The 25,459-nt window shown below is 42.9% G+C and overlaps 3 protein-coding genes across 7 annotated transcripts; 2 read left to right on the forward strand and 1 right to left on the reverse strand.

Annotated features, from left to right (window-relative positions):
* Positions 1-817: 817 nt before the first annotated feature.
* LOC109733292 (probable UDP-3-O-acyl-N-acetylglucosamine deacetylase 1, mitochondrial) lies at positions 818-5,723 on the reverse strand. Its single transcript, XM_020292487.2, has 7 exons — positions 5,511-5,723; positions 5,125-5,424; positions 4,800-5,006; positions 4,003-4,101; positions 3,159-3,223; positions 2,482-2,626; positions 818-1,199 (listed from the first exon to the last, which is right to left on the reverse strand). Exons 1-7 carry the CDS (start codon positions 5,574-5,576, stop codon positions 1,122-1,124), a joined length of 960 nt encoding a protein of 319 aa, XP_020148076.1. The 5' UTR covers positions 5,577-5,723; the 3' UTR covers positions 818-1,121.
* Positions 5,502-25,363, forward strand: LOC109733291 (uncharacterized). 5 transcript variants are annotated; one of them, XM_045227914.1, is made up of 19 exons: positions 5,502-5,653; positions 6,488-6,574; positions 8,636-8,829; positions 9,498-9,602; positions 12,018-12,118; positions 12,519-12,597; positions 13,393-13,404; positions 14,002-14,067; positions 15,927-15,995; positions 16,068-16,124; positions 20,185-20,271; positions 22,325-22,422; positions 22,501-22,546; positions 23,019-23,146; positions 23,300-23,399; positions 23,998-24,066; positions 24,157-24,324; positions 24,765-24,821; positions 24,951-25,363. In XM_045227914.1, the coding sequence occupies exons 1-19, from the start codon at positions 5,629-5,631 to the stop codon at positions 25,158-25,160; spliced, it is 1,758 nt and encodes a 585-aa protein (XP_045083849.1). In that variant the 5' UTR covers positions 5,502-5,628; the 3' UTR covers positions 25,161-25,363. The 5 variants fall into 5 exon arrangements, with proteins under 5 accessions (XP_045083849.1, XP_020148073.1, XP_020148074.1 ...); XM_020292484.2 differs by having other exon boundaries at positions 5,644-5,898; XM_020292485.4 differs by having other exon boundaries at positions 5,644-5,898; positions 20,194-20,271.
* LOC120963049 (uncharacterized) lies at positions 16,545-18,797 on the forward strand. The gene is made up of 3 exons (XM_040387350.3): positions 16,545-17,095; positions 17,186-17,639; positions 17,723-18,797. Exons 1-3 carry the CDS (start codon positions 16,611-16,613, stop codon positions 17,774-17,776), a joined length of 993 nt encoding a protein of 330 aa, XP_040243284.1. The 5' UTR covers positions 16,545-16,610; the 3' UTR covers positions 17,777-18,797.
* Positions 25,364-25,459: the final 96 nt, after the last annotated feature.

The raw sequence follows: 25,459 nt of genomic DNA on the forward strand, positions 1-25,459 counted from the left end.
CAAGTAGCTCCAGTGGCAGTAGAAAAACAATTAGCAACTGTCATCGCTACCGCCGTTTGCAGCGCAAAATTTCGCTAGATCCTGGTGCATGCATGATTGGCTTTAGACGTACTAGTATAATTGCATGTAGCGGCGGTGCCAGGCCTGGAAGGTTTGGTTGTTAACCACTTGTACCACGCACGTGGTGCAAGTCACTGGTCGATATCGATTTTGTATGAAACATTTGAGTTTTTATATAGAACTTGTTCGAATACCGGAAGAAAAATCTAGAGGTATGTCTGCATGGGATCGCAAATAGAGACGCAGCCATTGGCCATTCTAGCATGCCCTCCAACTCTGACCAAACCAAACCACCTGGCAACAGAAACCTAACTTTCATCACAAAAGCAACATTTCATCAGCTCCACACGTTTTACTCCATCTTGCGTGGATCCGGGGCGCCAACCCGCCACGTCGAGGAAGACAAGTGCGACTCGGACTCTTGCACAGGCTGACGAGACAACGCCACATCGCCTGGAGCCACCGCCGCCACCTCCCGAGGGGGAACGCCGCGCTTTCGGTCGGGTAGATCTCCATCACTCCATCACCCGACTGCCACCACCACCGCCGCCGCGAGACAGCGAGTCGGCTGCTACCTCCGTAAAGGCACGACCCCATCGCCGTCGCTTTCGCGGCTTGGCGTCCACACATCCTCGCGCCACGGCGCCTTCGTAGTTATCCAGGCCGAACAAAACCAAGGAACCTCCGGCGTGGCCAGCACGGGCTGGAGGACCACACGCGCTAGGCAGCTTTCTTTCTGCCTCCAGAATTCCAAGACTGGTACGTACAAGATTCACTGAAACGTGTTCAGGTACAACTATAACACATGGTGTACAAACATAATTCTTCGGAACAATCTCCCCAAAGCATGTGATAATACTATATATGGCTCGCGAACTAAAGAAATCACTTGCCAAAGATGGAGAAGATGTACAGTACAACCGGTCCGACTGTCAGGGTGAGGGCGAGGGCCATCAGATGGTTGTTAGTACGGTATGCTGAAATCTGCCGTCTTCCTGTCGAGCATCACTATCACCAACATACGAACAGTACCCGCTCCACATGCACACGCTTCAAGATCATTAAGCAAGCGTTCCTTGGTCCACACTGGTCTCCCCCGATAAATGGTGTAGGAAACTGGTGTGCAGGGCATGGCCAGCCTATGACAAATCAGAGGAGAAATATCAAGTTCGGATGCCACAAACTAGTTTATTTACACAGCTCTAAGGGTAGCATAATAAACTGGATAACATAGGAACACAAAGCGAGGACAATACTCTACAAACCATTCTATCAGATAGATTATTCTTGTGCAGAAAGAAAGAAAAATCTAGCGGGAATATGCTATGTCCTAAGATAAACCCTATCGTCTCAGGACGACATGTTCGGCACAGCACGTGAAAGCAAGAGGTTGTGATGTGCCAAGAAACACAAAAAGCTGGTCTGTAGTTTAAGGTCACAATCAGGACAATGAGTGTTATTGCAACTGATGCTTCCTTTGGTTCAGCCTGTCACAATAGCGGAATAACCATACTTTTTACTCGGTAACTGATGCTTCCTTTCGGATCAACTGTAACTTTTTGCCAAACTTTGACTAGATCCCTGATCTACCACTAGCCAGGGGTCATTATTCATAGTTTTCATTGTCATGAACTACATAGTTCTTATTGCCTACCACTACAAATGGTATTGGATGTTTACTTCATAAAGGGAGAACTTCACACAAAGCTAGAAAAGCCAAGCTAATGTGTGCTTGAGCAGCAACAGCGTTGTACAGTTGCGGTGGTGCTCCTGTTTTTTACTTTTTCTGTTCCTTTTGTTTGCTTTATTTTCTTGCTTTTTCTTTTTGGCTGCGCCATTTCGACACTCTCTTCTAATACAAAATGAAACATGGGTGCGTGTTCAAGAAAAATAGGCAAGTGAACGTGATGGATCACAAAATCAAGCCCTCCAAAAAAATGACACATGAACTTACAAAAAAATCTCATGAAAATTGGCACATGAACTTGCAAAATCAAGCCCTCCAAAAACAAGCTGAACTGAACGACAAGAAAATTTTATTTTAAATTCACCTAACAACAAAAGAATCTCAAGTATATTCTTGAAGTAGCCAGGAGATTTGATAAATGTTCAAGGTCTTCTTAATTACTCCCTCCGTAAAGAAATATAAGAGCGTTTAGAAGTAGTGATCTAAACGCTCTTATATTTCTTTACAGAGGGAGTACAAAATAAATTGAAAAGGTGAGCTGGAGTAAATCAAGCCCACAGATGGACTGGATGGAAATCTAACCAGTGCTACACAAGCATACTCCAAATGGTCATGGGCCACGAATAAGACAATTATAGTACCAGTGACAAAAGTGATGCGCAACGAACTTATAAGATGCAGTCGCTACATTATACAATAACAATGCTGTAGTCAATTGAAGTTAAAGAACGTACCTTGTAGGCAACTACATGAGCAATTGGAAAACCCTGGCTGCCATTTCGTGCAAGAAGTGAGAAGTCACCTATAAGATCTAAAATCTTGTGGCGGCAAGGTTCATCATCAAAACGAAGTGGTGGATTAAGCCAACCACCAGACATACTGTCAATTGCCAAACAAGTATACCATTATCTGACTAAATTGACATGGGGATGGCCAATTACTACAATACCAATATAATGCATACACAGTACTTCTGATGTTATTTGACTGGATTAAAAAAAAAGACGGGCACTTCTAGTGTTATTGTAAAGCTATATTATGTGAAGTATGAACTACATAATCAGTTAAGCACCGACTAAATTAAGCTTATACTTAACTACACTTCTACAAAACCATTGAGCATGCATATTCTTAGAAAGCTCTGGCAACTAACCATGTTGATTACTTAATCATTCAGTTATTCCTCAATTAGATTTGATAAAAGAGTTGTTAGTACTGCAATCATATTTTTTATTAAAGCCAGATCATTTATTCATTCATGTAGGCATCATCAGATGTACTCCCTCCGTCCCACAATGTAAGACGTTTTTTGACACTACACTAATGTCAAAAAACTTCCTATATTATGGGACAGAGGGAGTATTTATTAAGACAATGTCAACAATGAAACCACCAACATATTATTATTCACCTGCAAACCATAGCATTTTCCAGTGATCCTCCTTTTATAAGCCCGGCACCACGCATTTTTTCAACCTGACGAAGTTAGAATTGCAGAACGCAGAAGTGAGTGTCTGCACTCACGTGTACTCCCTCCGTAAAGAAATATAAGAGTGTTTAGATCACTACTTTAGTGAAGAAGTGAGTAATTTATAAGAACGAGGCCAGAAAATTGCTGGGGAATGTAAGACATAGCCAGTAATTCTGCAAAATCCCCAGCAGAAAGGATAAAAAGCAGATTGTAGTACTACAGAGCTATACGGGAAATGAAAGAAATACTCACTTGAAATCCTTAGTTATGCAAGATTCATGACATTACTCATTAGTCAGGAAGGTGGAAACGAATATAAACTTTTAAAGTTATGCACCATGGAATCATGATAAAATACATGAGAAACAAACCATGTGCTAGGCAAGTTGCAATGCCATTATTATTGGAGAATTTTTTATGATACTCCCTCTATCCGGGTTTTTTAAGGCGGGCATGGGTTTTTATGTCTTCAATTTGACTAGCAAAACGTGTGTTATATGCCACTAAAAATATATCATTGGATTCGCGTTGAATGAAGTTTCCAAACATATACTTTGGTGGCATGTTACACACATTTCGTTGGTCAAATTGGAGACCTAAAAGCCGTGCCGACCTTACAAACCCGGATGGAGGGAGTATCATATATTTCGTATGAGAAAGACATTGATTTTTTCCCCTGTTAGTACCAGAGAATGAATGATATTGCCAGTATACAGTAAAAAGAGAGGAGAAAACAACAGTAATAATAGATTACATATCAACATCAGTTAATGTGTGCGCAAACCTCTTCAAAAATACAGAAAGTTCTTGCAGGAGCTATCTTGCTTGAGTATATATCAGCATCCAGGAAAGTATTGAACCATTGACAACCAATCGCTGGCGCCTACAATAGGATGCATAGTTTGCTCAAGTCCCTTGAAACATTTTTTGGACACTGTCAAAGCTTTTACTTAAGAAGTACTCTAGTAATAAAAACTAGGTAACATTCCTTTTTCCATGTCCTTGCCAACAGGAGGCATTAGGGCAAGCATTTTATTAATGCATATAAAAAAATGAAGGTGCTTACATTTTTTCATAAATGTCTACTCCTGTGATGATCATCAAATCAATGATTATAAAAAGACAAGGATAATTTCAGCCTTATGCACAAAAAACATTAAGCTTCACAGTCGATGTCCTGGCACACATTATCTGTATGAACAACTACTGTTCTATGCATCAGGATGTGACAGGCTTCGAGCTCTCTCAACTTTGATTCCACCATGATTAAAACATGTGCAAAGTCCGCCAAACTAAAGACCCAATAACAACAATCTAATGGCCTCTACCAAATCACTACACATGAAAAGAAAGTCAAAGGCTAGCTTCAGGCAGTGCTGATCTGACATCGATTTCATAGCAACAAAAATACCATTCTATTCCCGGTAATGCGCCTTTGTTACTTAGAATTTTCAATTCGAGAAGTGATACATCGTACAATAAAAAATACAAACCAAATTGCATATCAACCACATGGTTAACCCCCTACAATAATCACATTATGTGAACTTTAAAAAAAAGGAGCGCATGAAACATACATACCTTTGGAAAATCAATTCCATATGTGATGTGGATTTGCGAGGAAGGGAATGCAGCTACAAAGCAATCGTCCTTCCGCAGGTAAACAGGCTCGTCAATTTTGGGTGCCAGTTTCTCCAACTTTTGTCCACCGATATCCTCGGCCGCACACAGACCTGCACCCCGGATGGCCTCCACCCACTCTTGCGCTGATCCATCAAGCAAAGGGATCTGTCATCGCTTAAAAATAAATTCACATGAATCGGAAATACATCGTGGATACTAGGACTCAGACATGAACGTCTACCCAACTACTCTGTTAGCAGCATCCGGCGAGACTGGCACGCACCTCATCGCCGCCGCTGACCTCGACGCGGCAGTTGTCCACGCCGAGCGCCTCCATGGCCGAGAGCAGGTGCTCCACCGTGCGCACCCGCGCGCCGCCGCTCCCGCTCCGCAGCGTGGTGCAGAGCGGGGACTGTGGCTCGGCATTCCCCACCTCCGCCGCCACCCTCGCCTCCTCCACGACGAAGTACCTCCCCTCGCCGGCGCGCGCAGGGAGCAGCGTGGCGGTGGCGCGCGCGCCCGAGTGGAGCCCCACGCCCGACCTGCTCACCGCCGCCGCGAGCGTCTGCTGCGCCCGGCCCGTCTGGTGGGAGTGGGAAAGGGGTTAGTCAAACAGCCCGTCAGCGCTCCAGGGTTTAGAGACGGACTCCTCCGCTGGCTCCCACTCACCGGCTTCCAGGAGAAGGCGGCGCGGGCGACGGATTTGAGACCTCGGGCGGCGGCGGCGGCGGACATCGCAGCGGCGGCGCCGGAGGAGCGAGGGATCACACTTTGACTAGCGAGAAGTATGGCCCGCGCGTGGGGCCCAAAAGGTTTCTCCTCTCTCCCAGTCCAGACTCCAGAGCCCCTCACCGCATAACCCCCAGGCCAGAGACCAGGAGGCCCAGGGCTGCTCTCGAATAAACCATGTCCTCGCGGCTGCGGCTGCTCTCGCTCCTGCGGAGCGGCCGCCTCGCCCCCGCCCCCGCCCCCGCCCCGGCAGGTCGTCTCGCCGGCGCGCCGGCTTCAAGGGGCCTCCACCTACCCGCTGCGGCGGCCGCTGCCGCCGCCTCCTCAGGTGAGCGCTTCCCCCTGTGACCCTGTTCCGTGGTCTCGCGTTAACCCCCGCAGGAGGATCCCTGGGCCGTGTTTAGCAGGGAAATGGCCGTAGCGAGGCGGAGTAGTGTGATTTCAGCGGGTTTGAGCGGTTGGATCGTGCGATGCGCTCCGGGGTTGTAAAATTGAGTTGATTTAGTGGCAAAATATTGGGGGATGGTGTTGCGTGCCTTCGATTGTTTCCATGGAGAGATAGGAGAACTGATGATGTCCCCCAAGGCGCCCCCCCCCCCCCCCCCCCCCCCCCCCAAGGCCGGTGATGTCATGGGATCAGACTGGAATTGGAATGTGCAAGCTACAACCTGTGGGTGAATCTGAGTCTCTGGGGAGCTGTTCAGCTGTCACGAAATATGCAACGCTAAAGCTTGGTTGATCCATGATAGTAGCTGTGTCCTTTGTTAGTGAACTGTTCTGGATTGATTTATTTCAATTAAATTGAGTTTTTAATTATAGTTTTACCTTCTTCTATTGTTTCTAGTTCAGCCAAGAGTGACATTGCTCGTGTCTGCTTTCATGGTCATTTTGACAAAACGCATGATTTTCTCCCCCAGGTTCTGAATCTAATGATGGTAACTTTGGTTACTTTTCCAATCGACGGCTGGGTTTCAAGTTTGGCGCAATACTGATTGGACAAGCAGGTCTGTCTGGTCTCATGCATATGCACCATCCCCTTTTCATGCATTGCAGACTGCTTAGCTGTTGCTGAATTCATAAATTTTAGTACAAGACAATAGTTGGGCTAAAAGTATTATATCACTTGCTACCAAGTGGGGTGCATGCAATTTCAGCATTTGGGTGAGGTGGAAGAGAAAAGTTGAGGGAGGGTTATCTTGTCACCAGATTGAGAAACACGCTAACTGTGCATGCCGACAAACAAGCAAATGGTATAGCGATAAACTTCTGGACATGCACAACAAACATGCTAATGTTTCTAAAAAATACATTTCTGGAGCCCAGTCTCTTCCAACACACATGCAACAGCCGATAATTTTCTAGGTTCTTAGACACGAGTTTAGGAAACAATGGACTGGACAGCTTGTTTCTTTTGATGATTTCAGGCATTCTCTCACCCATGTTTACAAGCTAAGTTACAAACACAATGACCTGCATATTTCACACATGACGAAACAATTACTTACTATTTACTACAGTTTATTTCTGATAAATACAGACATCACAGTCCTATGAGTGAAAACGTAGAGGATACGGCACCAAGTAGCAATAGAACCTTCACTTTTATCAGAATAAGTGGATGCCAACATTGGTTGTTGGATAAAAAAAAGCCTTCTCATTCCCAATGCAGTTATGAGGTAAGGGGCTCCTGCACTTACAAATTAGATCCCTTGCCCTTCCACTAATATTTTTGGTTTTTTAAACTAAGAAAAAAATAACTAAACTAGCTAAATATACTAAGCTAACAAAAGCAAGAAATTAGAAGCTCCAGCGGTTGCTTCCCCAGTAACGGTGCCAAAAAAACTTTGTGCACATGTGTTGTTGGTATTGCTTATTCGATGAGGAAGAATGCCGAATCCATAAGGAAGTGTTGATTGATTTTGTTTTGTTCCACAGCTGATATCTCACAAAGCCAGCAAGCGGTGAAAGTGGAAATTCATAACTATTCTTCCTCAATTAGTTGCAAGCTTCCAGATCAAAAGAAGAACTAACAAGAGCTAAAGCAAACACTAGAAAGCTAAAACTGAAAGTACTATAATTAATTCTGCGTTTGGCATAGCGGTGGATTCTCATAATCCTGTTTGGCCCACCCGCTTTTCCCTAATTCTAGTGTTACTTTTATGGCTAATTTTCCACAGCAGATTATAAAATATAAGCGCAGCACTGCAAAGTTCAGCAACCGCAGACTGAGCCTAAAACAGGATCCGGAACAAGCAAGAAAAACTATTAAATTAATGCAACTAGGTTCATTGCCCTTCCACTATTCCAGCAATCTCTCTTCCACATATTGGTGTTGAAAACCCCGTGGGGGAGATCAATAGTTAGCATGTTTAGTTCCTGTTTTGCTTTGCTGAAAACTTGTAATTAAGGTCCATTGACCTCCACTGTTCCAGCAATTCCCCTCTTCAGATATTGGTGTTGAAAAACCCAGAAAAAAAAATCAGTAGTTACTGTTTTCAGTTCATGTTTTACTTAGTTGGAAAATCCTCCCCTTTACAGTCGGTGTCTGTCAGCACTTCACCATACACTAACGGCCCCTCAAACTCACTGGCTCCTTCGGTGTACAACCGACAGTCCCGTAGGGACCTTCGTCCATCGGTCAGTCACACACTAGTGTCCAATTAAGCCAGAGATGTCAGAACTCAGAACTAGGCTCTAGTACCAACTGTAGGAATATAGGATTGTAAAGGCATCCACATTCCAAAAGCTACCTTGCTAACATAGGGGACTGCCCCACTTCTAATTTAATTGTATTTATAGCAAATGTGTTCAATTAGGTTTGTTGCCTTTCAGCAACCAACATGGCTACGTTGAAAATAACCAATGTGGGGAACTTCCAAAAGCCTCACAAGTCCTTCCATTATTTTCCCAACTTCAGTCTTCAATACTCCAGAGTTGATCCACAGCAACTTAATAGAATTCCCACTCTAAAGCTTTGAAGCTCTATTATGATTTTACTTTTCAAAATTTAATGAAGGAAAACTCATATTTGATATCGTGTGATCCTAACCTCGCTCTTGTTACAGCTTTTTTTCTTAGCCTGAGCGACGGCTCTGTATTGGCTCAGGATGACTCAGTTGCTCCAGCAGCTACAATGAGTAAGCAAGCTGATGCTATTGTTGCTGGTCTACGTCGGATTGAAGATGGTTCAGTGATCTCAAATGAACACACGATCAAATGGAGAATCTTCACGGATAAAGCAAGAGCTTTTTTCATAAAAGCAAGTACCTCCTGTCCTTAGCTTCATCTAGCCCACCTTTTGGCATTATCTTTCTTATTATAAAAAAATTACTACCTATAGTTCCACACTTTGTTCCAGCATGATCCCTTTTTTAATATGTGTTATCTAAATTTGATGCAAAACTCGATCACGATCATCTTGATATATCATAACCTAGAGAGGATAACTTTGGTGTGTTGCCACATGATGCTAACTGTTTGGTCCACACAGTTTGGCCACCTACTACAACTCTTTCTATGGGCAAAAGCCCTTTAGTTTCCTAATTAAACCTTGTGAAACTGGAAGGTTTAGCTTGTCATTAAACTACGCTCTGTTTTTATGTTCATATGCTGAAACTTAATAGTAATTTGTCATGATATTTTGGATTGCTATTGCTTGAATGCTTGAGTGTAGCAACTTCCATAAGTACATATTCTAAAACTTGCTTGAGTCAATAAACCATGGGACTGCTGAACATTTGCATTAATTATGATCATTTGGACCATATGCCATGTGCATCACAAGTTTCTAATACCATAATGTTCCTTGGAGTATGACTGTACGTAAGGAGGAAAGGAGGGGTCCATCTTTAGTTACTCCTACTCTGCGTTCGACCTTTGAAGTACAGTTATTGTTATCCTATTATATGTATTTATCTCCTTTTTTAGGGAAAACTAGATGAAGCTGAAAGGTTCTTCAAGGCAGCCCTACATCAAGCTAAAGAAGGATTTGGACTGAGAGATCCACATGCTGCATCGGCACTAAAAAACTTGGTAATTGTCACCTCTGACTATGAACTGGAGACCATTGTTTTTAAGGCATCGCCTAGGCGACGCTTAGGCGTCAGGGCGCCCTGCAAGCTCAAGGCGTCCAGCTTGCCTTAGGTACCTGAGTAAGGCGTCCGCCTTAAGCTTTAAGGCGTCTGAAGCGCTGCTAAGGCGTCCAGGTTGGCGCCTTGGTCAATATTGGACGCCTTGAGCTTGCCAGCCAGGCAGGGAAGTTTTAGGCGGGAAACAGTCTTCTGGTGGGAAACAGAGATGCTGTTGGCGCCAACAGGTAAGAGGGGGGGGGGGGAGAGAGAGAGAGAGAGAGAAACAACCCCCAATCCACACACACCTCCTCCTTCTCTGGCTTCTCTCCTCCAACAGATCTGCTCCCTCCTCTGCAGCAGCTCCTCCTCCCCTCCTCTCCAGCAGCTCCTCATCATCATCCTCTCCAGTACAGCAGCAACCAGCAACAGGCAACAGCAAGGAGCCAACACCTCTCCCTCCCCCTTCTCCCCCACCCTCCTCTGCTCTGTTTCTTCCATGTTAAGTTGTTCATTGCTTGCTGTTTTTCAGTTGTTCATTGCTTCCTGCTTTGCTGGTTGCTCACTGCCTCTCTTATAGTAGTTAGTGGATGCCTGGATGGTTAGAATAATGCATGATTACTGTTGGGGAGAAGAGAAAGTGCAAAGAGGATGGATCCTATATGGGCTCTACAACCAGCAGCAAGTGCAAGATGTGTAGTGTGTATGCCTAGTTGCCTACCAAATTCTACTTCATTCTACTGCTTAGAACTCTCTAAGGCGTCTGCCTTGCCTTATGCCTTACCGCTAGGCGGTGAGGCGCCCCCCCAGCGCCTTGCCTCGCCTTACCGCCTTAAAAAAAATTGCTGGAGACTGAAGTAACATTCTGTTTTCCTCTCTAATGAACGGAACTCTTGCACTCCATAAGCTTTATGAGTTTTATGGCCTGTTTGGGTTCATAGCCAAAATGCCAAACATAACCATACTTTGTCACACTCTAAGGTGGGCAAGTTTGACCGATTTAGGTATGGGATTTAGTTTGTAGTCACGCGTTAGGAAAGATTAATTTTCTGACAGATGGGTCTTGTGTGTCATGGACTAAAAAGGTGTGGCAACTGGCAAGATTCTCTTCGTGATGCTAAAGTGCACTCAGATTTTATTGACCTAACTTAACGCGAGTTTGGCAAGAAGTATGTGGCAAAGTTTGGCAAGGTTAGACGTTGAACCAAACAATCTCTTACATATCCTTGTTCACTTACCTGGTAAATTCGTGCGCATTTAACACATCTTTAAATTCACTATGATCCCTAATTTTGGAGGTCTCTCATTCGGTTGAGGTGTTCAATTTTGGATTTGGTTTACGATTTTGAGGTAAACGATTTCTTAAGGAGCTCTCTCATTCGATTGAGGTATTCAATTTTGTATTTGGTTTATGATTTTGACTGGGCCAACGATTTCTCAAATCAATTGGCAACACCAGCCTATGAAAACACATCAGTCCAGCGCACCTCTCACCACCTGGCAAAAAAGAAGCGCCAGCATGCGACACTGTAGCACCTATACAGTACATGCGGCCACCAGCGCAGGAAACTTCCCCACATATTGATTAGCATATAACAGAGTCACGCCATCAGGAAGGGCTCACCAAAACACCGCATTATATTATATTAAAAAAAAACACCCCATCATCTCCCCATGCGCCAAACCAAATAAAAAAATGAAGTCCCACCAACACCAACAGCGCAGCGAAGCGCGCCCAACTTTTCTAGTCCTTGTCTATTTTTTATTCTAAATTGCACAAGAGAAGGCGCCAATCGGCTTACTAGCTAGCACCATGGATGGTGGGCTAGCCAGCCTGGGTTCGAACCTTTGCTTCTACCTTAATTGAAATTGAAATTGATGCCTAGTTTGTCGTAGGTATCACTTTTTTTTAACTGCATATAAGGCTGTATACCACATAAGCCCTCTGGAGGTGGGGTACTGACAACTTAACACTATGTAGGATATGGCCACGATTGAATCAACTAGTTTTTATGCTTTAGAATTAAAATACTTGGGTGTATCAATATTAGATTGCATGCACTGTATTTTAGGGTCCAATCTTTCTACCAAGTGAATATCCATTGCACCAGTAACCAGCCAAGATCCCTCAACCAAACAACTTTAAATGACCCGAATTCTTGGCATCAGTGCATCATGTACTGAATTCATTATGTATCACTACGTTCTCCCAGTATGTTAAGTTGTACGGGTTGCATTTAACACACCAGCACTCGATGGTTTCCATGTAAGAATTTAAAAGGCCAAGCTACGTCCTGTCTTGTGGTGGCTTTCATAAACCTCTCAGTACTGCTCTTGCCTGAACAGACATTCCTCTTGTTCTCTGTTTTCAATATTGCAGGCGGAGTTTTATGTGTTAAGAAAAGAGTTTGAGAAAGCTGAACCGTTATTTCTGGAAGCAATTGAAATCTTGGAGCAATCATTTGGACCTGATGATATACGGTACTGTAAGTTTTAGATTAAGATTTTTTGTTTAGTAACTTCTGATTTGGTTCATTTTGTAAAAGGAGTGAAAATAAGGTTATATCTCAAGGGCAAAAGGCTAGTTTTTAGGGTTAAATTGGAGCGGATAGAAAGGGATGCATAGGTGACATGATATTTGTTTCCATTACATGGTGCATGTTATGCATCCCTGCCTGCTTGGTGTGTACTGTTGTTGATGAGCGGCAGAATGGTGTACACTTCCGCCTTTGTAATAGCAGAGAACTTAATATTATATCCTGATCACTCTGTGTTTGCATGATTGATCACACTTGTCGATGCTTATGAAGTTCCATCGAAATTCCCTACTTTGGTGAATTACCTTGTTCTGCATAAAACATGTTATACATACCTCTTGTAGGGTTGGAAGAGCTTTGCGTAATCTTGGACAACACTATCATATTCAGAACAGGTTTGATCAAGCTCAGACATGTTATGAGGTACCTGTTGTTACCTCATGAATCTTTTCGAGTTCAATTTTCAATTTTTTTTTTGTAATTGTGTTATGCTATACAGTTTGAAAAGTGTTGAAGTGATTAATAAAGTCAGATGGTTGGCCTAAAAGAAGTGTTTGAGTGAAATGTCATATAATAGCTCAATAGAACTCTCCCCTACTGTTCTGGGGAAAAAATGTAACAGCTAGCAGGCAATAGTTTGTACGGCTTGAATATATCAGAACAGAACCACTTTCTGTTGCTTACCCTTAATATGTAGTTCATTTATCTTGCTGAGATCAATCGTGGAGCCGTTTACTCATTTATCTTTGCAAACCTGAATAATTTGCACAATCTGATCCTAACTTGCATATTTTATGAATGTTTCCTAGAGCCTGCAAAATCAAACATAGGAATCAAATGTCCCCTTAAAGAAACATACCATCATTATATACCATAGAGTTCTTACATAGCATCCACAACACTGCAGAAGTTCTCATGTGAATACTCATTTGTGTTGTATGAAAGCATTAGCACGGCGGCCATTTTCTATCTTGCTGTTAATGTGATTCATTAATTTAAGCATCTCTGCTTATTTGAGTTGCTCGTCGTCTGCTCATGCGCAACAAAAATATTAAAGAGGCTGCTTGTGGAATAGAAACTTTGAAAGGAAAAAATGAAAATTTTGCCATTGTGATTTTCATACAATTATTGAATCAGTTCTCTATGATTTATGCATGTTTTCTTCAGCTCAAACTTGCTTCTTATATCATTTTCTATTTCTATTGTTTCTTTTTTCAGCGTGCTTTGAAGGTAATACTAAATTCTTGAACCTCCTTTCTCTTTGCATGTTTGAAATTATTATTTTCAGCGTGCTTTGAAGGTAATACTAAATTCTTGAACCTCCTTTCTCTTTGCATGTTTGAAGGTAATTCTTGAACCTCCTTTCTCTATGCCATTGAGATACTTCATATTAACAACATCCAAGTTAAGCAGTACACACTAGTTTATCTGGCATGCACATCGTTCTGCTGTTGGCACGTAAGCAAGACTAAATGATAGGCCATCAGGAAAATATATCATTATTTGTGTCATGACCCGTTGGACAAAGCACTACAAAAATGTATGCATGTTAATCGATGATAACATGAACAACTCTTGCAACTCACTGTTGAAGCCAGCATGAGCAAGTATTAGTAGATCGTGTTTATGAGTAAAAAGCTTTGGTCATACTATTCTGCTGACTGTTGTTTTATTTGTTTTCTTTTAATCATCAAATATTTGTGAGTGGTGCATATCAGTTACGTATCACTATATGTGTGCTCACTTTTGTACAGAAATAATACTATTGACTAATTTTTCGGATATTTTTTTGTAGTTCTAACGCTCATTGGTTTAACTCTGGTGTAGATACAAGGAAGTGTTGTGGGGCCTGGTCACCCAGATTATGCAAATACAATGTACCTTCTAGCCAGGGTACAAGTACAACTGCTCTGTTGCTGTATAAGTAATGTTATGTACTGTATTCTCTTATTGTTTTCTAGAGACATCTCTCTCAAAGGGCAGGATCTCTGCCTTTCATTAATAAGAATAGAATTGCACAATTAATTAAGGGAAAATCAGATACAACGAGTACATGTCTATGCTAACCTAGGTCCTGAACCCCACAGGCCAACAAAACGACGTATATTGTTTGCTAGAAGATATTTATTTCCTTTCTAGGCACTGGGCCAGATACAACACGCACACACCTAGCTAAACTAGGCCCTGAGCCTCACAAGTTTTTTTTTTTACCTGGAACCTTGCCGATTCAGTTAACCATGTGGTCCAATCAAATCGTTGGCCACCTCATGGGATGCCTGGACCCTGACCTGGCCGCATCTAGGGAGGGTTCTAGGACCAGCTTAGCACCAAATGTTGCCGTGGAATGTGCAGCTTTATTACAGTCTCTGGAACAATAACTACATGAAATCAATATGAAGTTAAGCGAAGAATGGAATTGATCTCACAGAACATGGCTCTAATGACGCTCAGGCCTTCTTCACTGAGGGAAGAGGGAAGGAAATATGTATCGATTAAGCATATCTGACACTGACACTGTTTGGTGGAAACTTTGTAAAGTTCATGGATATTAATTATTATCTAATGGTCATGCTAATTGAAAACTGCATCCGGCCTAAAAACATGTTACTTGATTAATGAGTAAAGATGTTAATTCGAGAGATTCACCTGATAAATCAGCCGGTAAGACATAATCAAGAGAAATATATATATCAAGTTTAGCAATAGATCAAGTTGCTTTGCTCATAACAAAGAGGACCCTCTATGAGGAACTAATTAAGCAAAAATAAATCAGTCTTATCTCAGTCTCCTACTTCCTCTAGTCTCTCCTGCCCTTCAGGTCCGGCTGCCATCAAGGCTCCCTCCCGCCTCTTGTGATTCATGCTACTATCCTACCGTGCAACATTTCCTTTTGCAATATTAATTAATTGCCTCATACAGTTACTGGTTCTGGAACAGTTAGGAGCTTGCAGCTGCCTCCACAGTTGTGCCTCCTTGCTTTCAAACCTCCGTTATTACAGTTCGTGTGTCAGGAGTCGAGAAGTGTAGCCTAACACAGGGCATCCTACCATATGAAAATAGCAGGAGCATTTGTTTCAGCATTTGCTCCCTTTGTTGGTGCACATCCTCCAGTTATTTCTATCCAAAAAAAATATTTTCTATTTGAACTTGTGAAATGTATGATGTCTTGAGAAAGATTGGATTAGAGTGCCTTCTGAGAGCACGTGAGAAAAACCCCTGCCTAATGGGCTTGTATGAGTCTTTTTAGACTCTTTCCTCTTAATATAATGATGTGCAGCTCTCCTGTGCGTTCGAGAGAGAGAGAGAGAGAAAATGATGCGCAGCTCTCCTGCGCGTTCGAGGAGAAAAAGTACGTGAGAAAACATGGCTTCGAAGCTGTTGGTCAGTTTGAAATAAAACCCAGTGTCTTCACATGTGTGGCTGTATGGATCATATATAGTTCATGATTTGTCGATTTGCTGCAAGGCAGTAGTGATGTGTTTCTCTCTCTGAGAATCTAACTGTTATATCACCATGAAGCTCATATGGTTGTGTGTGCTCTGCTGCATAGAACTGTATTGTATTCTTGCATGAAGTGTTTTCATATATATACTCTTCTTGAGCTCACTCTAAACTGTGTTTTCTTGAGATTTCCCTCCTTTTCGTTGGTTCCCTTAACCTAAATAGATGGATTTACCAGGGAAATGCCTTCTAAAACATACTCCTATTGTGTATGTCACAAAAGCTAAACCTATTGTTTTGTCTATTCTTAGGTGCTAAGTCAACAAAGAAAAAGAAAAGATGCAGAAGCTCTTCTCCGGGAATCTATTAGGATACTTGAGGTATGCTTACCATTTCAGAGTAGATTTAATCTTTTTTTGGCATGAAAGGGGGCTTAATGAGGATTAAAATAGGAAGCTGGACTTGGTGAATCCCCTGCTTGCTTACAAAGAATGATGTTTCACTCTATGGTAAGCACCTCTCATATTTCCTGCCTCTCAATAACCACTGCACTTTCTGAACTTGTGCATAGGGGTTTCAACTGTGTTCATGTTCACAAATGGAATATGCAGTGATGCTTTTTAGTGTTCAAACACATGGCATGTATGCCACAGAGTTGCATATTGAAAACATAAAATACATTTGACAACCATGCAACAACATGGTGATTAAACCCTTGTACTCCCAAGCATTAGACCAGTGTCTCTAAAATTTAGTTCACTCATTTAGCGAGGCATCCTTTCAAGGTTCATGGATTCCTTTAATACAGTATCCAGCATGGTTCTGTACAATCAGTTAGAGCATCTCTAGCAGATCCCGCAAACTGGGCCATCCTCTAAAATAACCGCCGGTTTGTGGGATCCATCCCGTATCCCCGGCCCAAGCATATCAGCCAAATCGGGCCGTCCTGGAATTTTTTTTGTGGGATCCCGCATCCGCGAGCCCATTTCCTCCATATGTGTGGGAATCCACACGATTTTGCCGGATCCCCTTTCGGTTGGCGCGAAGCACTTCCGCCGGCTCGTTTCCCGCCTCCCGCCCCAAAGCCGCCGCCCATCCGTCCTCTGACCTCGCCGTCTGGCCTCGCAGCGCTGGAATTCAGCCGGATGGAGCCGCCGGTCCGTCCGCCCGGGCCTCCCACGGCTCCAACTTCTGCCGCCGCCGCCCTCAAGAGGAAGAGCCAAGGGAGCCATCTCGTTCAAAGCGGCGCAGCCGGCGCGGCACCACCGAGCGTCGCCCCTGCTCCGGTTCCACGCGCCCCGCCCAAGAGGAAGAAGACCGCCTCGATCGGCCCCGCCAATGCGCGGGCGAAGCCTCCGAGGAAGAAGGCAATCGCGTCAAGGGGTCGGGCTCCTCCTCCGCCTCCGGCCGACCGCGGCATCCACATTGACGGCGAAGCCGCCGGCCACGCCTACGACGTGTTCAATGAAACGGCCGGGAGGTAAAAAAAATCTTTTGCTTGCTTTGCTCCTGTCATCATTTTTCGGCCTTCTAGAACAATTGCTTGAGCTTTGGCCGTCGATTTTTGTAGCCAAAATGTGCCCTACACATATACGGAGATGTTGGCTGAGAGCATGGTGAATTTGAGTGCCCCTCTTGGCGATTGCGATGCATCATATGTTGAGGTCGATGCGGAGGTGCACGATGAGAATGAAGATGATGATGATGTGCAAGAGATCCTAGAGACCGACTATGATGCTAGGTTGGGGAGGACCGGCAACTACATGGAGACGAAGGATGTATGCTTAGTTAAAGGATGGGAAAGCATCTCTCTTGACTCCATCACCGGCAAGGATCAAACATATGGCAACTATTGGCAAAGAATTGAAGACAAATTTCATCAAATGATGCCATTCCCATCCGGTCGGAGCTTGAAAGGCCTTCAAGGCCGTTGGAACACCATCAACAAAGCTTGCTCCCGTTGGTTCGGATGCTTGGAGCAAGTGCGGAATGCACCGCCAAGTGGCGTCACTATTGATGATTATGTGAGCATTTCTTCATCTTCAAGTCCCCAGCGGTGTGCATAGGATGATTATGAGCTCATACTTGTCTCAATGTTTGTGTTTAGGATCGCATTGCCAACGAGTACTACAACCAAATCCCGGCCTCCAATGTCCGGTAATTCAATTGTCAACGTGTTGGAAATGGCTCCAGGATAATGAGAAGTGGAGGGTGAGGGACAAGGGATCCCCTTAAAAGAGGCATCAAAGTGGAGGTTGAAGATGATGATGATGATAGTGATGATGCACCAAGAGGAGGAAGAAACAAGGGCAAACTGGATGGAAACAAGGAGAAAGCAAGAGTCAAGAGGAATTCCGAGGCAATCACTTTGAGGGATCAAATTGGTGAGATGGCGAAGATGAAGGAGGATATGCTAGCCAAGCATTGGGATGCAAAAGTTGCCATGGCTGAAAGAAAGAGAAGCACAAAGAGGAGAAATGGGAAAAGAGGTCTGCCTTTGAGGAGCGCAAGCTCATCCTAGAGGAGCAAAGGAGGAAGGACGAGAGGACCGCCGAGGAGGACCGGTTCATGATGATGAATCCGGAGGGCATGGATGCAATGGCAAGAGAATTTTGGGAGATGAAAAGAATGGAGATCATGCTCCGGAGGAAGATGGAGCTCCAAAATCTTATGACCGGTGGTGGTGTTGGGTTTGGAGGGGGCTTTTCTTTCGGCAATGGTGGTGGTGGCCTCGACATGGGTGGCGGAGGTGGCTTCGGCATGGTTGGTGGTGCTTCGGCAAGCCAAGTGAATGGTGGTGATGGTGATCGTGCTCAATCTCCGGTCCAAGTGAATGGTGGTGACGGTGGTGCTCACTCTCCGGTTCAAGTTCGTGAAGATGGAGGTGCTCACTCTCCGGTTCAAGTAAGTGAAGATGGTGGTGCGAGCTCTTCGGTCAATGTGGATGGTGGCGATGGAGGTGCTAGGGGCGGTGTTGGTGGCAACGTTCTTTGCAACAATGAGAATGTTGCTTGATTGATCAATGTCGTTTGAGCATCTTTTGTCTTGTTTTATCGCGCATTCATGAACCTAAACTTGATACCTCGTTTGTTGCACATGATTTTGGATGTGATGAACTAGTATGATGATCAACTAGTGATGTATATATATGATGATGAACTTGTCATGATGAACTTGCTAAATATTTGCTTATTATTGTATTTGCGGGACGGCAAGCCCTCCGGCGTGGAATAGATCCCGCAAACGCGTCCCGCAAAACATTTGCGGGACGGATTTACGGGAACTGTCCCGCCGGAGGGTTCGCCGTCCCATAAATAATTTTTGCGGGAGCCCTCAAACGACTTTTACGGCCCAGACGTTTGCGGGGTCTGCTAGAGATGCTCTTAGACGGATATTATAGGGTTGAGGACAGAGAATGGAAAGACTAGATGACGCGTAAAAGTATCCCCAAAATTTTATATGCTAAATTTTGTTCAGATCCCTAATTATTTGTTTAAAATACGCTAGGCTAGGCAGGGGGCTGCAGGTTACATCGGCATGTCTTTGTTGCCAATCTGAGGAGAGCATGACCCACCTACTGATAGGTTGCCCTTTCTCGTGCACCTTAGGGCATGAGGTGCTCTTGTGGATCCACGGCGTAACCTCCAGTTATTGTGATATGGTGGCATCAGGTCATCCTCTCCACCCCATCAGCGGTGCGGAAAGGCACGTAGTCGGTTGCCCTTTTTAGGTCTTCTCCCAGCGATGCCTAGCACTTAGAAGTGTGGCATTGTAATTTAGGGTGTTGCCCCTTTTAGGGCTTGTACAGAGCTTGTTCTCTGTCGTGCAAGACTTCTGCATTTTTTCGGAAAAGAAAAATATAATAGGGCAAACAAAGGACTGCAGCAATTGTATTCAACGGTTTGTTCCATTTCTGCATACTGCTTACAGGAAATTAGTTTAGACACAAACCATATAGTGTATGTAGAAATTGTGGTGTGTATAATCCATTCTGAGTTGAATACTAATTAGACAAAAATCGCAGGAGTCTGTTCCTAACATGAAAGTTAACACGTCAGGTCTTGCACACTGTGTCTGTTTTTTAGTGTTAAGGAGACAGTGAAATAAAGTTACGGATCTAACATACTCCCTTGAAAATCAGTTTCATCATTTTTAGCGCTGATTGACAATTGGCATCAAATTTACACTAAAATTATTAAATTGTTACATCAGAACCATTTGCTAGGTAAAAGGCTAAGAATGGTTATAACTTGAAGTTGTGCCATAGATCATTCGTACTTCATCGTGGTCTAGGTTGCTGATCAGTCCTTTTAAGTTCCTAGCAATGATTGCATCTCTTTTTTCTCTTATTCTATGCCCTACACTGCTTTTTTTAGTAGAACTGTAGGGGAGAGCCCTACAGTATGAATAGGAACGTAAGTTTGCATCGTGAGGACTTGAACCCAGGTGGTAGGATTGTACATCCACTCCCCCAACCAAGTGTTACCAGTTTGTGATTTTATGATCGTAATTTGTGATTTTACTTTGTTCTTGAGTGCATTTTTTGTGGCTTCATACTCATGTTACCAGTTTTTCCAGGAGTTGATGAATCTGAAACAACTGGATGAAGCTGAAAATTTGCGAAGGAAGATATTACATATTATGGAGCTTTCGAAGGTATGCACATGTAGCTGTAATCCTACAATGTTTCTTCAGTAGTCTGTCGTACGAAATCAGGCATGAACATAATGTGGGCCTTAAATTGGTGCTTTAGTTGGTCACACTGATTTTTTGTTAAGTTCTGCATTAACTTTGCCCGAAACACAAGTCGTGTTTAGTTGTTTGTTTATTCAAGGTTGAGTGGGGTGGCAAGGAAGGACAATGTATCACTACATACGCATTCAAGCGCGTTGAAGCACAGATCACTATTGCTCTTGCCTCATTCTTACTCCCTCCATTCCAAAATAATCAAAGTTATAGGTTTGTCCTAAGTCAAACTAGCTTAAGTTTGACCAACTTATATAGAAAAATGTGCTAGGATCTACATAACCAAATACACATATGCGAAAATATAGTTCATAAAGAATCTCGTGGGACTAATTAGGTGCTCTAGATGTCAATATATTTTTCTATAGACTTGGTCAGACTTAAACAAGTTTGACTTAGGACAAACCCAGAACTTCAATTATTTTGGAATGGAGGTAGTACGTAGACCAGATGTGCAAATTTAGCGAAATAGCATCACGGTGATCCTAAATGTGCAAATTTATGAAATATCAAGAGCTTCAGCTATGTCCTACTCGTTATGTATAACAGTGGATTTAACATGCCAACATAGCTAGGGGGGAAATACCAGTGCATTCACAGTGATCCTTGACATTCCAATGGATTGATATTCTACCAGAAAATAGCATACAATGATTCTTGACCATTCGACAACATCTCAAGTAGTAGAAAGTCTGAAATAGTTTCGATGTGACATATTTTGTGAAACTCTAGTCCAATTGGCAGTCCATACTATTTTCTGATAAAGCATATAAAGCACGGACACGCCAGGAATCGCCGAACTGCCGTCCTGATACGCCGGGATACGGCGGGATACGCCGGGATACGCGAATTTTGGAGTATCCCTGAAATTCGAATTAAAAAAAACAAAAAAACGATTGGGATACGCGGGGACACGTTAGGGATACGGCCTGGCCCAAAAAAACAGCCTCGGCCCATCAGGAAACCCTGTTTTGCAGGGTCGGGACATAATGAAGAGGCGCTCCCTCCCTGCCTCCCAGGTCGCACAGACGGCGCCGCCACCTCCTGGACTCGCCCCCACCGCCTGGACTCGCCGCCACCGCCGCCGGCGCGCCTGGATTCGACCGGCGACCGTCCCCTCTAGCACCAGCAGCAGGAGCAGCCTCTCTCTCAGCCGCAGGTAACCCAGCTGCATCCTCTCCTCATTCTTCTTCAACCTCTTCCACTTCTAATCTTCAGATGCTTGCTGCTTGGTGCTCTACTGCTGTTTGCTTGCACTAAGTTATTGGATCTGATGCTTGCTGCTTTCTGCCCTTTGCTTGTGCTGCTGGCTGCTGCTGCTCTTGATAGGAATTGATTGCTTGTTGTTGGCCTGATAGGTACCAAACCATGGCATCTGCGAGCGGCACAGCCGGTAGCCAATCATCCGTGGGTGAGAGTGAAGGGCGTCCGGGTCCTGGTGCTGCAATTGGGAGCCAAATGGCATTGCAAATTGGGTGAGCAAAGCAAAAGTCTTTACTCTTTTGATGTGTTCATATTGTCTTCTGGTTATGTCTTCTATTTTTCTAATCTTCTTTGTTGTTTGATGTGTTCTGCAAGATGCAACTTGCAATGACATGGGGGGACGAGGATCAATCAAGCACTTGATAAAAGAGCCACCAAATGGGGCAATATTCTCTATTCTCAACTCTTTTTCTTTAATTTTCTGTCTTAATTCTATATTATATGTCATATTTTTATTTTATTTTATATATACTCACCGTATCCCTGAATGGCTGTTTTTGGAAAATGCCGTATCCCGTATCCCCGTATGCGTATCCCCGTCCTTCCGTCCCCGTGTCCGTGCTTTTCAGAAGCATATAGGAAACAAAATAAAAGCTGATTGAAAACAGAAAAGGAGAAAGGTGACAGGCACTCTTGACCAGAGCCTGTCACATCATCCCTACGTAAACTACTGAAAATTATCTGTGGAACTGTTTGCTAGGGATGGGATTCGTTGGGTACTACAGCCGCAGCCGTACAATTAAGTGTCACTCTTGTAGCCCTAGGGAAGCTGAGGGAATCAGAAGAATTATTGCAAAGGTAAAAAGGTTACTTTTAGGTTCTTTGGCCAGTTTTAAAGTTTTCTTACTTACAGGTTCAATGATTTACGATGTTTAGATGCCTTGCAGTCAGAAAAAAGATTCTATCTGAAGACCATATTCAGGTTTGCCATTGCCTTATAATATTTGGCTTTTGAGCTGATTTTCAATTTATGGTAGAAAGTCATCTTGTGTTACCAGATGAGAACATTGTGGCCAGTTGTCTCAAATGGTCATAGTTGGTAGTATATCACAACCTCCGTTACTTGGAACCTCCGCCTTCTTAAAATTGTTTATCTTACAATACCTTTGTGAAGTTTTTTAAGAACATGTAAACAGGTGTTTGAATCCTTTGTTACATGTGATATTTGTATATGGGATGACTGATTCGGCCCATATGGCCCTTCTAGGATGACTTGGCTCATGTGGCCTAATACTCTCTCTGCTGTGGTTAGAAGCATAGAACCTGATGGTAATACCAGCCACCTTGCTGGAGCCAGTATGGGACTGGCTTCTGAAACATCAACACAAATTTGTTAAACAGTCACATACTATTAGTGGTTAATAACCTGTTGTATGCTTGTCTCATTGTTACAGGTAGCAAGTATATTGGTACACTTGGCAAGGCTAAGTTTGCTTAGAATTATTAGTGATATCAAAGTGAACAATGACCTATGTAGATCTCACCTTGTGAGGGGAAAAAGACTTGTCAATGATGCGATAAGGTATTCCTTTTAGCTCCATATTTGTACACGTTTTGGGTTCCTAATCTCCATAGTTCCATTCGGCACATCAAAACTAAAAAGATGCCTAGATACTAAGTGCAGTAGTGTAGTAAATTGTTTGAATCTTTGTGAATCTATGTTTCGTCATGGTAGGATAGCGGAAAAAATACTGAATCCTTCGAGGGAAGATCAGAAAAAACCGAAGAATGCCTTCGGTATCGAATTGGAGCGGATTGCGGCAACAGGAATACTTGTATGTTTCCCACCCACCCACAAAGGGATTTATCTTCCAGTTATATGTTCATGATGTCCAACCCTTGTCCATTCTTACATTTTTCTTCCCCTGCTTTTGTGGTTATTTAGTTTTCTCTCCACTGATTAAGAATCCAATAGATTTGCAACTCTCAGGATTCCATGGATTGTGTTTTTACATAAACAATTGGTGCATTAAATTTCATGTTTGTCATGGTTACCATAAAGCTTCCTTTTAACATCACCATGCCTTCACATTTCTCCTGTTTTTTGCATGCCTCAATGTGACTCTTATCATATTCCCTTTCTATTTAGGTCCTTCTCTTGAGTCATGTCAGCATAGACAAGCATGCACCCAAATACTTTTCAACCCCATTTTCCAATGAAGACATAACACAAACACTAGCATTATATCCGAAATTCTTTACATAAGAATTATCTCCCGGCATCCTTGAATCCATTTGTAACCGGATACGGCAGAGTTGTAGCTAGGATTGTGAAACGTTGGAATTTTATTTACTTAAATGTTGTTAGTTTCTTCTCAACCAGGTAGATGTGTGAATGCCATGTTTTTTCTATTGATGATACTGTTGTTGTAGTTGGAAGCACTTGAAATTGTTGGACATCTTGACTCTGGAAGAATGGCAATACAAGCATGGGCACCAGCGGTACTTTTCCTGTGCTTCATTTATACATTTGGCAATTATTGGATACATCATCTTTTTTGTTTGCTTCTAACAAAACAATGTTCACTCTAGAACTCGGTACTCTTGCTAAGGCTTCCTCGGGAACATATGAAGCATGGATACTTCAAGATTGATGTTGTGCGCATACCAGACAAATGCTGGCTATTCATATGGCCAGCAAAATATCGCATAAGTCTTCGATATACCACGTTACGAATCCATTTTAATAAATTTGAAAAGGTCCGATACACCACTGTTGCATGTTGAATTTACTTAATCATGTAATAATTATGTTTTATCAACTTGACTGCTTATATACAGTTTCTTCATTTAGCTTTTGTTGTAGTAATGCATGTTGCTTTATTCATATAATTCCTACTTCGTTCTCAGTGGGTCAATGGGATGAGACTTATTGTTGTTCTAGAATTTATAAAGTGAATGCATTTTATTTTAAAAATTCGGTCACTAATTGTAATGGTCTCGTTCAGTTTATTATTTTATGGTATATGCATGGCAAAATTTTGTTTTACTGTTCTAAGTTACAAATCCCACACATAAAACTGTGTCAAATGACAAGGATACAGCTGCTTCTGCATACTTGACCAACTTCCTTCTGTGTTACGGTATTCATGCCTAATTTACCTTTGGTGTCTTAGCTGACTTGGATCTCTCTGTTTCAGTTTGATTATGAACATTTTGAACAAGCTCTGCGCAGGTGGGTTTCACTTTACAATGAGGTATGTGTTGGGTCCTTGGACTGTGAATTTCATTTATTTATTTATTGAACCTTTCTGCTTAATATGATCTGCAGTCAGCACAGACTACAGAACTAAATAACCATTTTAACACGATATTTACTGTTGCAGCCTCGTACACGAAACATAGTGTCCAACGCCCTCAGGCCGCTCTACATGAAATGCTGGAGGACCCTCGTCGGTGCTACTCGGCACGCTCCTTTCATGGATGCACCACATTTGCAAGATTTGCTGGCTGAGTCACAGCAAATAATGAAGGAATTGGGAGGAGAGAACAATATGATGACGGGCAGTGTGGATTTTGGTGATGCAGAGGAATAACCATGTCAGACTCGGTCATTGACAGTACATGTAGTTATACAAAGTCTATCTAGGATCGCTTCATGATTTTTTGGATTTCCTGTGCAAAATGAGTGCTTGCACTCCTTTTGTCTTATTTTTCAAAACAACTCTTTTGGGTAGAATATCAAAAGATTAATTAATGTACTGTTCAGAGTATCCAAATGCTAACGACTGTTTTTGTCGCTGTGTGTGTCGACAGTACAACAACTTGCGTTCAAGTTTCAAACAAGCATCAATTTATAAATGGGTTTAAACTAGCGTTTGGAACCCAATACATA

The sequence above is a fragment of the Aegilops tauschii genome, chromosome 4, assembly GCF_002575655.3.
Source record: "Aegilops tauschii subsp. strangulata cultivar AL8/78 chromosome 4, Aet v6.0, whole genome shotgun sequence".
NCBI classification, from domain to species: Eukaryota; Viridiplantae; Streptophyta; class Magnoliopsida; order Poales; family Poaceae; genus Aegilops; species Aegilops tauschii.